The sequence below is a fragment of the Ziziphus jujuba genome, chromosome 11 (assembly GCF_031755915.1).
Source record: "Ziziphus jujuba cultivar Dongzao chromosome 11, ASM3175591v1".
In the NCBI taxonomy this organism is placed as follows: Eukaryota; Viridiplantae; Streptophyta; class Magnoliopsida; order Rosales; family Rhamnaceae; genus Ziziphus; species Ziziphus jujuba.
In genome coordinates this window covers 10,569,492-10,581,912 of record NC_083389.1, presented here as the reverse complement: position 1 = coordinate 10,581,912, position 12,421 = coordinate 10,569,492, and the positions used below count along the sequence as shown (strand labels likewise).

Sequence of the window (12,421 nt, the reverse complement as noted above, 5' to 3'; positions counted from 1 at the left end):
AATTTAGAAGCTGGGTGAGTATTGACAAAATAGCATATTATTATATACTAGCCATCTTTTTACTCCATAGTTTTGTAATCAATCAATAACTTGAACTTCTGATACATATATATTAAAAAAATAAAAAAAGAACCTTGAACTTTGAGTGGCATTTTTATTTACAGATACCTTTTAAGACATGTTACCCCATTAGTTCCTTTTTTTCTTTTCGCCATTAAATGCTTTTTATAGAATCTTCAGGGGAAAAAAAGACCTATGCAAACAAAAAAAGGAATTTGCAATTTAAGAATATCAAAATTTCAAAAAAGGAGAAGGGAAGGAATATTTCCACGTCCAAATTATAGCCATTTGACATAGCCACATAAAAAAAATCCACCGACTAAAATACACAAACATTTGAACAAAAACCCAAGATATGGTCTACTTATTAAGAAAGAGAATCAATTTAACTATTAAACATTCAAATACTAAACCATCGAGTCTATGTCAATATCTATTATATATCAAACAAAACCAACGTACTTTAAAAATATAATACATTTATACGTATAAAATAATGATAAGTTGTTGTTTATTGCATCGAGTTTTTTGAGGATAGGCAGATTGGTGCCACTTGGTACTTTCTTACTTTATAAATCCCGTATGTATTCCATCCTGTCCCGTACATGAATTCATCAAATTTCCAATTAGTAGCTCTCATGATTAGGACATGGCAATCGCTAACAAATTAAGTTGATTTATGGTCAAACATCCCATGTGACAAAAGTCAGCATAAAAGCAAGACAAGTTCTCTATATTAATAACTTAATCCTAATTAAATAATAAGTTAATTTGTTGCTATATTAATCAAAAGCACCAAGTTGCAATTTTTATGCTTGCTTTGAATACTGAAATTTAACAGGAGGTTGTAGGAAAAAAGAAAAAGACATGAGAGTAAGCGTTGATTAATTAAACTTAGTAGTCTTTATCTGTGATTACAAGATTAGTTATGCATAATTAAACGTATTCCCAATATTTCCCAATATAGAACCATGAATCTATGATTATAACTAATCACGGATCAGAGAAGGATTATTACATAAAATAATGAAAATTTCCGGGAAAATAATTACAACCCATTATTCTATTTTTAAAAATAATAACAAACATTAAATACTTGAGAAATTTACAATTCTCAAAGCCTTTTTGAGGCTAGAAGGATATAATCATGAAAGTGGTAAATTGTGGGAGAAATTTACAACTGAAAATTGAACCAATAATTGAAAATCACTCCCTACTTTTCTCTACCTTCTTCCCTTCTCTTTATATAAACAATTAAAATTTATTGCACCAAAAGATTTGATCTCCTTGGCAATATCATTTCTCATATCCTTTCCTTCTCATAATTTATAGAAAGAACACTCTCTCCCTGAATGGTTTTCTTTTCTTCTTTGTATCTATAAGAAAACGATAAAAATAAACAAGGTACTATACTCCATCTGTGTGTGATTTAGATTTAGATTTAGATTTAAACTTGGAACAACTTAATACCTATGGACGTGGCCTCTTATAAGATTACAAAAATTTTACTTACGGTCTTTTTTGCTGCTGTTGTTGATTGTTGTGTAATTTTACTAGGAGCTCAGCATAGAGAACCTCATTCCATGCATCAGGAACACCAGGAAGGCACCAATGGCTGCAGTCCTGGAACATCAATGGTGATCTTCTTTCCTCCTTCGACAGGTTTTGCTTCCGGTAGATTGATGGATGACCATCCTTGCGGAAATCAGTCATTCTTGTGATGTTAAGGTAGGTGACATGGGTTTTCATTCCCCTCAAAACTCTCTCCAAAACTGTCATCTTCGGTGGATATGGTTTTAGATATGTCTCATTCTTAATTGGCTCCGACTCGCTGTCACATTGCCCACCGGAATTCCACTGTCCACCACTGAATCCAAAGAGGGAAGACACACAATTATAGTTGCAGAATTTATATATTCTTAGCGGAACAAATTGAAGGCAGCATATAAAAATGCATCATCAATGTCTATGTATGTGACAACAAATTCTTCAGCATACCTAAAATGGGAAGCAGAATAACCCCGGAAGAACACAAAAGACTTTGATGGGTTAACATTGGCATCGACCCATCTGGCCCATGTCGTTAAAGCTTTACGAAATGCCTCAAGAACATTCAATTCACCATAAACATGGCTACCTTCTTGGTAATAGTCCTTCCTGCAATTTACCATACATCTTTAGTTTCTACCGATGCAAGTTCAAATTGGGAAATGTAAACATCTGGGATTTATCATATTTATTTGCAGCTCCAAATAGCCTAATAATATAACAAAGCTAATAATAATCATACAAGTTACAGCATACCCTTTTGAGGTTTTGTCATGAGTCCACCAGTGTCCAGTGTTAAAGACAATGATATCTGCACCTTTATATTGTTCAGAAGACCTCCCTACTAAATCCAGACGAAGTGTTTCCTTCTTTGATCCATCTTTTTCAGGCATTTCCCATTCTTGCACTAAGAAAGGAGACACAAAGAACTCTATGGTGCAGTTATAGTCCTACAAGTCAAATCGTTGAAACGCTGAATAACTTCAAAAAACAATATTGAAAGGAAATTGAGATTTAAAATATATATATATATATATATAAAGTTGGGTATTTGAATAAATTACTTTGAATATGAAGGAATAGGAAGCTTCACCGCGAAAATGATGTCTGCCTTGAGCTTCATAAACCTTGCTTTGATCTTTCACTGAGTTTCTAAGGATGCAAATCAGAGATTCCCACATATTCCTATTCAGAGAATCTCCCACAAAAACCAGTCTTCTCCCCCTTAACATGTCCAGCATGCGACTTCCATCCAATCTGGATTCATACCATTTCTTATTATCAACTCAGAACTCAACAAAGTACATAGAAAGAAAAAACCATGGATCAATTTCAATGGAGGTACTTATAAAACATAATACATAATCTTGACACTAGAGAGGTTGACATTTCCACAAACTTATTTAAGCAGAACAAACCAAAAAAAAAAAAGGACCAACTTCATTTTAAAGCACCTTAATACAATAATTAGCAGAAGATGACAATTCACAGATCAAGATGGTTTCCAATATAAAAAGACCAATAGCAAATAAAAAGCACATGGTTTTTTTCAAACACATCAATTCTCGGAACCCAATTCCCCGGAACAATATAAAAACTGAATCAAGGATGAGAAAATTAAAGATAAAAACTTTCTAAACAGCATCTAAATATATATATATATATATATATATATACCTTGGGAGATTGCAGTGCCTGGGCTTCCATTTGAATTTCTGATAATCCTTATCGGGTCTACCGTTACGGATACAATTGAACTGTTCATCAATCAGAGAACAAGAACCTGGTTTGTAAAGCGGATACGAATCATCTTTCACCCAATTCCCATCAAACAAATCACACTTCTTCAGTGATTCAATCAAATCATCATCCCCTTGCTTAACCGATACTGCTGGCTTAGTCTCATTCCTCTGTTTCTTTGACAGCGAAGCCGTATAGTTTGATGGCTCACTTTTCTGTTCAACTTTTTTCTCATCCTTGCCGGAATTGATCTTCTCTGAAGAACCCACTTTCGCCGTCGGACTGGAGCTCTTGTTGTCCGCTGCCTGAGTTACTGGGGCGGAAACTACAGTCTGATTTGCCTTAAACGCTGCAGTTTGATTCGAATTACCAGTGCTTCGAGTTTGATTTTTCACAACAGGCGGTGCTTTATTGACACTTGGAGATGAACTTGCATTGTTACTGACGGGCAGTGGAGTTTGAGGAGTGGGAACTGAGGTCTGATTTGCCTTCAAAACTTGAGCTTTATCAGAATTCAGAGTGCTCTGGTTGTGATTTTGTACAGTTGATGGCTCTCTATTCACAGTGGGAGATTGAAAAGTGTTGTTACCGGATCTAGAAAAATTGGTTTGTAGAATTGGAGGAGGAGCAGCAAAGGTTTGAACTTGTCGAGGAGAGGTATTGTTGGGAAAGAAGTAGGAAAAAATTGAAGGAAACTGGGATCTAGAAGAAAAACTCGATGATGAACCATCTTTACCACTGGTACTGAATATGTTTGTGAACCATGGAGCCGCAGAGTTGGGAGAAGGATTAAGAGCCAAGAAGACGGTAAAACCAACAAAAGCGAACATAAACCCATATATAAAAGCAGCTGTTCTTCTGGTTTTAACGAGAGAGAAGATGCTCTTAAGGTCGGAGATCAGAGTTCCTCGGTTAATGGGAAGATGCTTCGTTGTGTCGGCCATGAAGGTTAGAGGTCTTCGTTTTTGCTTTTTCTAACTGAGACCCAAAAGCCGGAATGGTGGGTTAGAGAGAGAAAGAGGAAGAAAATAATGGTGCTTGTTCTAGTTGTAAAGAGAGGATGAACAGTGTTAATGAAAAACTGAGACAGATAGAGAGAGAAAGTGGAGGAGAGAGAAAGAAAAAAAGAGACGCGGATTGTGGTGGGTTTTCAATTTTATTGGGTGACCTGAAGACGTTTGTCACTAAAGAAAAACTAGTTAGAATGCTTTTGATTTAAATGCCCATAGCTTGAACCGGTAATTACATTTGTGCCATTCCAGTTCATGTGACAACTCCAGGAATTTTGTTGATGCCGATTAGTCCACCACGTGGACTGTTCCCTTTAACGGCACAGCTAGCATGACACGTGTCAGCCTGAGGAAATTTTCGTAAATAAAAAGGGGTTTTCTTATCTTCCAAAAAAAAAAAAAAAAAAGGGGGGTTTTCTTTTTTCTAACTGCTTCAGTAGAAATAATAATTAAAATCTGAAATAGTAAAGAGGATTTTATCAAAAAAAATTTAGCCCCAAAAAAAAAAAAGGGAATATATTAAAGAATGGAAAAGGGATTAGTTAGCACCGGCCTACTTTACCTTGTCTTGTGGCCTAATTGTAGGGCACTTTGCCTTTTCTTTTCGTTCATGAAAATAGCATTTTATTTGGAACCAGGACGTTCTGCCTGGTCTTTTTATGTTTATGTTACTATGTATGCTTGATTTTCAATATTTAATCATTTATTATCAATTTAATAAGTAAACATGTAATTATCTTTTTAATGAATTGCATGTAATCATCATTTTTACTTGGTTACATGTAATAATTATTTTCATTGAGTATTAAACAGACAAGTATATACAAAGTATACAATAAACAGATGATTCAATATTTTTTTTTACCATTTTATTATTGATGATTTAAAACAATAATAATCTTAAAGCTATTAACTAAATGTATTAAAATTTATATTAAATATTATATATAATTAATTTATATTTAGTTACACTTATTTTTTTAAATTATTTATTTATTCGTAATGAAAATTTAATAATATATAAACTAATAAATGTAAATATTAATATTAACATTTAATATACATTTTAATATATTTATTCGATTTTTCTAATATTACTCTTTGCGGTAGTTTGCCCGTTCCTTTTGCATTTCCTCAGACTGACTTAACATGCTGCATTGCTATCCTCAAAATATATATATATATATATATATATAAGAAATAGCTTTTTCAAGGTGCATATTATATACCACGCAAAGATATATATATATATATATATATATATATTTATATTTAACAAAATTTAAAAAATAATAATAATAATTATCATTGTCACATTGTGTTGGCCGAAAAGACGGAGCTAACAGAAATATAAAGACCTAAATCCTATGAGGGTCAATTCAATCGAATTAAGCCCAGTTTGGTTGGAGATTTGGGATGACGGTCAATTAAGTCGTGACTCGCTTGCGTATATTGAAGCTGAAATTCAACATTTCATTCTATGCTTACACCATGCAACTCTAAATATATTTGATTTTCCAAAAAAACCTCTAAAGATATTTGGATAAATATTTAAAGATCTAATTCAATTGGTATTCATGTAGTTTTTAGTTTTGACTAAATATCTGTTTACGTCGATTATCTCTGATTTTTATATAAACGGATTGCTTTTATGCAAAATAATTATACTGATATTTTGTAAATATGTGCCTTTTTTTAATCTTGTCAACCAAAAAAATTAAAATTTGAATTTAGATTTTCAGGTTTATCGGATATGATCTTCAGCTATGATAAGATTAATCCACTCCAAGAGCATTAATCAAGTTCATACATATCTCTTTACTTTTTTTTTTTTTTAATATTTTGCTTTGACAAGGTAATTAGATGAATCATAATCTAATTGTTAAAAATGTTTTTTTTTTAAATAATTTGAACACAGATTTCATTAGCAAGTTTTAAATCCAAGTTTTAGGAATTATAATATATAGTCCTTGTCAAGTTAGGCTATTTAATGAAACAATAATAATAAAACAACAAGAGTTTGTTATTTAAAAAATAAAACAATTTTACATGCATTCAATTGAAACCGGACAATGAAAAAATAATAATATGGATTCAGGAATATATATATATTTTTTTTTGTACATGACATTATTTCATTGGAAGATTTCCAATTAGACAAAAGAGTGCAACCATGACCAAAATTGAGTGCCTAAAATTATTATTCTGAAGACCTTGGCTTCTTCCCACTAATTGACAGTTATACCCTTGAAAGTGGAACCCAGTTAATTACAAATCTATAGACGTATTTACAATTTACTACCGTACATTCAAAGTACCTACTGTTCTACGTGTCCACTTGTAATTCGAGGAAGACCCACAACAGACATACAGCGTTAGCTTTTTCCCGTGACTTTTCCTTGCATAGTGATTGGTCTGTGTCTTTGAAGCCTTTGGACGGCCCCATGACGCGACAGTGACAGCGCGGACACTCCAATCGATGGGCGCGATTGGACTCATCCTCATACCCTGAAATTACTTAATTACCCCTCTTCTATCTTTCTATTTGTCTCTCTATCCACTGGGTTTTTGCATTCTTCGTCTTGGGTAATAAAATTATTAAAAAAACAAAAGAGACCAGATGTTGTTTGGGGGCACATTTTGATAAGTTCAAGGAAATTATGGGATCTACTACATGCACATGTGTCAAATATTCCCCTTCCTTGGGTCTCCACTATTTAAAATTACTTCCCAATCTTCAACCCGAATCCAAGTGTTTTTTTGTTTCTCTGATTATCTTGAAATTCTAAAATTAAAAAAAAAAATAAAAAAACCACATGAAATCAATAACGTTGTTGACCCCGTCTAAATAATGAGCACAAAAAATTTTGTAGGTTCGATTGCTTTAAAAATAGGTTAGAAGGGCAACTTGTATATTAGATATTTCAGTTTGATACTACTATAATGGAGATTTGGGTTTGTTTCCACAAAGAGAGTGAAGGTGAGAGCTTTGGTTGTAGTGGTTAAATTAGATTGTTCATCTAGTAGTGGAAGTCAGCATTGGTCTGTTGTTGCAACCATTATTAATCATATGTAATTGAAATTAGAATACTCCATTGATGGTTTTGCCTAATTTAGGCAAAATGGATCTACATGCTCAGATGCCATCTGTCTGCTTGTTATTCGGTTTCAAATCTCAGCAACCAAAGTCATTCAAACTTTCACATTTAACACTTCAATAAAGACGTATAACTATTAGCTAGCGTTTCGAAGGAAATATTACATACTTTTAGGGAAACCTGTCACTGTTAATCAAACATGCACTGTGAGTTTGGAACGCAATAGTTTCAGGTTAAACATTGAATTATAGATTTATTTTTAAATTAAGATCTAAAAGTGAAAGTGTGTATATATATATATATATATATTTGTCTCATTTCCATGTTTTATAACTGATGGTAACAAATTCATATATACTGGTTATAACTTAAAAGTGAACTGAAACATGTATGAGGTTTTTTTTTTTTTTTTTTTTTTTTTTTTTTTTTCCTAGTGTGGCTGTTGTCCCCAGGCACCCCAGCCCACCCCATAGACTCGAATCTGGCACTCACAAGCCAAGGTGGTGGATCTCTGCCACTGGAGCTCCACTGCGAGTCCAAGTTAATATGTTTTACTCTCAAATTATAATATTTATGTGCTTTATTAGTTTTTTACCACAGAAAATTTCGGATTGCATATTGATACAATAAGAAGTTTTTGCTGCCTCTCATTTTTGCTGCAAACTCAAGTAGCTTGATCCAGGCAGTATATAAATAGTACAAAACTTAAAAAAAAAAAAAACTTCTATTTGTCCTTTTTTACATTTTGGGGTTCTTTTGACTTTGTAGCGAACTTCACCTGTCGCCACTTTTTGTTTCAGTTTCTTTTGATTACGAGATAAGCCACTAGGCATGTTTTTACCGGCAGAAAAAAATAATAATAATAAAAATAAGAAAATCCAGTACACCTGCACTATATTGGATGAACCTCATCTCATTTCCATAAGAAGATTCCAGAAACAGAGTAATTTTATATATACATACATATATATATATATATATACACGTGGATTTTCTTTTTCATTTCCATTAATAAATTTCATATTACTTAGTTTATGAAATTTTGTTAGATGCAGCTTTTATAGTCAGACAGTTACTTAATCATTTTTTAAAAAAAATTTGATGATAAATTATAAAAAATATTATTTTTAAAAATTTAAATAAGATCCAGTGAGTTTTATTTTATTTATTATTATTATTATTTTTTTTTTAGGCAAGATCAAGACTGAGTTACAAAATTAAAAAAACAATTATGAAAAGAAAACATTAATAGAGTGTTTGATAAAAAAGAAAGTATTGATGGAGTGCTTGAATAGTGGTAAAACTAGTGGAGATTTAAAATATTTTAGGAAAATAACAATTTTTTTTCTGTTTGGATAATTTTTAAAAGAATGAATTTATGAACATAAGTGGAACATAAATCTCGTAATATGAAAAACTGATAGAAAAAATGGATTCTACTAAAAAGATGTCATTCTAAAATTTATTGACAAACTAATATTACATATTCTTTTAAATATAATTTTATCTTCTAATTTTAATGTATAAATTTTTTTAATTATTTATAAATTTTATTTTTTTTTAATTAAGCAAATATAATAAAAAAATTCCAAAAAAATTTATTCTTAAAAAATTAAATTTTAAAAAATTGATTCAAAAATCAATTTTCTTTATAAAAATCCTAAATCCTTATTGGACAAGACCCTCTTCGTCATCCTTATATTAAAAAAAAAAAAAAAAAAACACTTTTTTTTTTTTTTTCTTCTTGTTAAAAGAAAATCCTTTTGCATTTTGCTAGGCTTAACCGATTAAGCGGGGACATGAGGACCCCTCATGTGAAATATTAATGACCTAATTGACGATAATTATATAATGACAAAAAAAAAAAGACCTAATTGATGATCCATTTTGTCACAATAAAATAAAATAAAATATTTAAATTAATAATGTTAATATTTTATAATTCCAATAACACGACAAGATTGATCCGAGAGAATCCGTACGGTTTGGCTTGGACTAGTCGTTCCTATACGTCAAAACCCAGCATCTACGACTATTTTGTCGGTGCTGATCATATTTCTTCCACATAATAATAAAACTAATAATTATATATTTAGCAGCCTAATTTTATTGAATGAGCGATAGTAAATCCAATAATCCATTTACATCAATTAACTTTGTGCTTCTGCTCCTACCCTACTGTCGGCCACACCATTTTAGCGGCCTTTCTTTGGTTTGATTTGATTTGATTTTTTTTTTTTTATGATTTTTGGCTAGGAATTTGGAATTTAGAAGATTTACAATAAATATTTGCAGGCATGAAAAAGGTTTTAGTCCTTTTGGATATTTTACAATCGCTACAGAAAGATATTGTTCCACCGTGAATAGCCACACTTATTTGTTTGACAATAATGAAAATAAGAAGGCAAAGTGTATACTGTTACTTTTACATACATGCTGCTTTGTTTGCCACCTTATTTTATCGATTAATGTAGCAAATTATGCAATATTATTTTAATGGTTTAAATATAAATACAAACTAATTGAACAAATCTCACTTTCACATTCTATTTTGAGTTTGAATTTTTTTTATTTAAATTAGGTTTGTTCAAGACCTTGCTCAAAAAAATTTTACTCAACTGTTATTCAAATTAAAAAAAAAAAAAAAAAACTGAAATCACTATTTACAAAAATTATGTGGTATATATTTTTTTAAAAATTGGAAGTCATTTGGTATCAGAATTGAAGGGAATAACTGGAATAAATAAAAACGTAGCAATTAAGTGTGAAAAATAATCATATTAAAAAAGTATCATTTATCATTAATAAAACATTCTTAAAAATCTATATGCCATATGCGAAATTAGTCGATTGTTAAATATTTTATATATATATATATATATATATGTTTTTAGATATTTGATTTTTAGTAAAAAATTTCCATCATTGATTCCAGTGGTAGTGGTTTATTGATTTTTGTTTTAAAGATATTAAAAAACAAAAGCCAGTGTTATCAACTAGGGCTAAGGCGAGTTGTAAGAAACGAAGAGAAATTCAGAACTGAAAGAAGGAAATTGATAAGCTGTGGTCGTCTGTTGGTGGAGGATTGAGAACCTTTCTTTCTGCATTCAATTCAACAATAAATTTGAGGGAGAAGCCATCAAATCATACCCACCCAACACATGCCACTTGTACTTCACTATACAATTAATATTATATATATATATCTATTATGAAAAATAGGAGTATATTCCAAAAATTATTATCTTATATTTAAATTTCTTTTTGCTTTTAAATTATGTTATCAAAACAGTCTCTTGCAAAAAAAAGTCTTATGAAGGATATCCATACCAGCTAAACAAGCCCAAAAATGGAATTACATAATGAGGAATCAAGAAATTATTTTAGATTTTTATTTGGCCATGTACTAAAAAATTCCGTTTGTAAGGTTATGCATATGACAAAATATTAAAAAAAAAAAAGGCTATTAATTTACAGTATCAAACACGTTCTTAATTTTGGAATTTAGATATAGCTAGCTCACTAAAACATTGTTGTTAAATTGACACAGCATGCTCTTTCAGAATTTCAACATTAACATCCTCCGCACACTGCATATGAATAACAAATGATCAATAAAAAAAATCTGAAAATATAATCAACGTGTGTAAGTTAATACATTTTATAAATTTTTAAAAAATATCCCATGCCTAATTCTTTCGTTTAAGTAAAAAAAAAAAAAAAAAATTTCTTTTGTTTTTACATGGAAAATTGTGGTACATAATAGACTTGCAAAATCTAAAAATAATGTTTGTAGATCATTTAAGTACCCAGCCAACTCACCAACTACTTATTTTGTCCCACCGACACATTGGACACCTTAACAACTACTCCACAAGCTTTAATGTTGATGGAAAAAGACAAACTCCATGATTTTAAAATATTTAAATTTGAAAATCCCATTTTTATTTTTCTGATATTTTCTGAAAAACATACTCTCTACGGACCGGAGTACATTGTACTTTTTGTACATTACCTTTTTCTTCTTTCCAGCTCTTGGCTTGCCCTAAGAGCCACACAAAGTACATACACACATCACAACACCGTTTAGCGGCAAGTTCTGGCTTTGCCACTTGTCCCTTCTAGCCAAAGAACAAACTATAAAATTTTAATAAAGTAGTGTCGTTTTGACTAAAATTACCATCAGCATACATTTGGGATAGAAACATGGCGCAGCAATAGGCAATCATATGGTTTTCTGGTGTGAATTTTATTTTATATACCACGCGACATTAAAAACACCATGATTTTGTGACTATATAGGTAGTGTTATAATTTGAGAGGTAGATATGTATTTGGTTGGGGCATGCATGTGGAAGAGTCAGAGGTCACCATGATGTGAAGCAAAGCAGAAAAAGAAGCTGAAGATGTGCAATATTGGCTTTAAGTGGATTAGTCAGAGTGAAGGAAGGCTAAAGCACAGCCTCTCCATCTTCAAGGCCTTTTTCTCACATGATCAATGGAAATTAAGCACCATTACCGATAATCATACTCTTTTATATGCATGTGTGGGGATGCAATTCTTTCCCTTTCATCACATTTGTCAGCCAACATATTTAGAAATATTCTCTTACAAGTTATGTGTCACAATACAAGCATCTCAATTGGTATATATACAATTTTTTTAGTACTCGAGAAAAGGAAGAATTCAGAAAGAAAATTCAATTGGGTACCAATATTATTCTCAAATTATTTCTCCATTTTTTTTTCACCTAATATTATTATTGAAGAAATGCACTATCACAGTTCCCAGTCTTAATTTATTGAAAATTTTGGTGGGTTAAAAATTGAATAAAAATAATTTCAAGTTCTTTCTTATAATTGACATAAAAACTAACGTAAAGAGGAAAAGATGCTAATCCTGATTGGACATTCGGAAAGCAAAAGAAAAGCCAAGTCTAATAAGCACTTTGATGTACAAAAAAG

General features: G+C 31.1%; 1 protein-coding gene across 2 annotated transcripts; it reads right to left on the bottom strand.

Annotated features, from left to right (window-relative positions):
- Window positions 1–614: 614 nt before the first annotated feature.
- Window positions 615–4,523, bottom strand: LOC107432307 (protein trichome birefringence). Of its 2 annotated transcripts, none has more exons than XM_048465611.2 (6): window positions 3,286–4,522; window positions 2,673–2,865; window positions 2,365–2,558; window positions 2,059–2,217; window positions 1,574–1,927; window positions 615–654 (listed from the first exon to the last, which is right to left on the bottom strand). In XM_048465611.2, the coding sequence occupies exons 1-6, from the start codon at window positions 4,290–4,292 to the stop codon at window positions 630–632; spliced, it is 1,932 nt and encodes a 643-aa protein (XP_048321568.1). In that variant the 5' UTR covers window positions 4,293–4,522; the 3' UTR covers window positions 615–629. The 2 variants fall into 2 exon arrangements, with proteins under 2 accessions (XP_048321568.1, XP_048321567.1); XM_048465610.2 differs by lacking the exon at window positions 615–654 and adding an exon at window positions 1,059–1,436 and having other exon boundaries at window positions 3,286–4,523.
- Window positions 4,524–12,421: the final 7,898 nt, after the last annotated feature.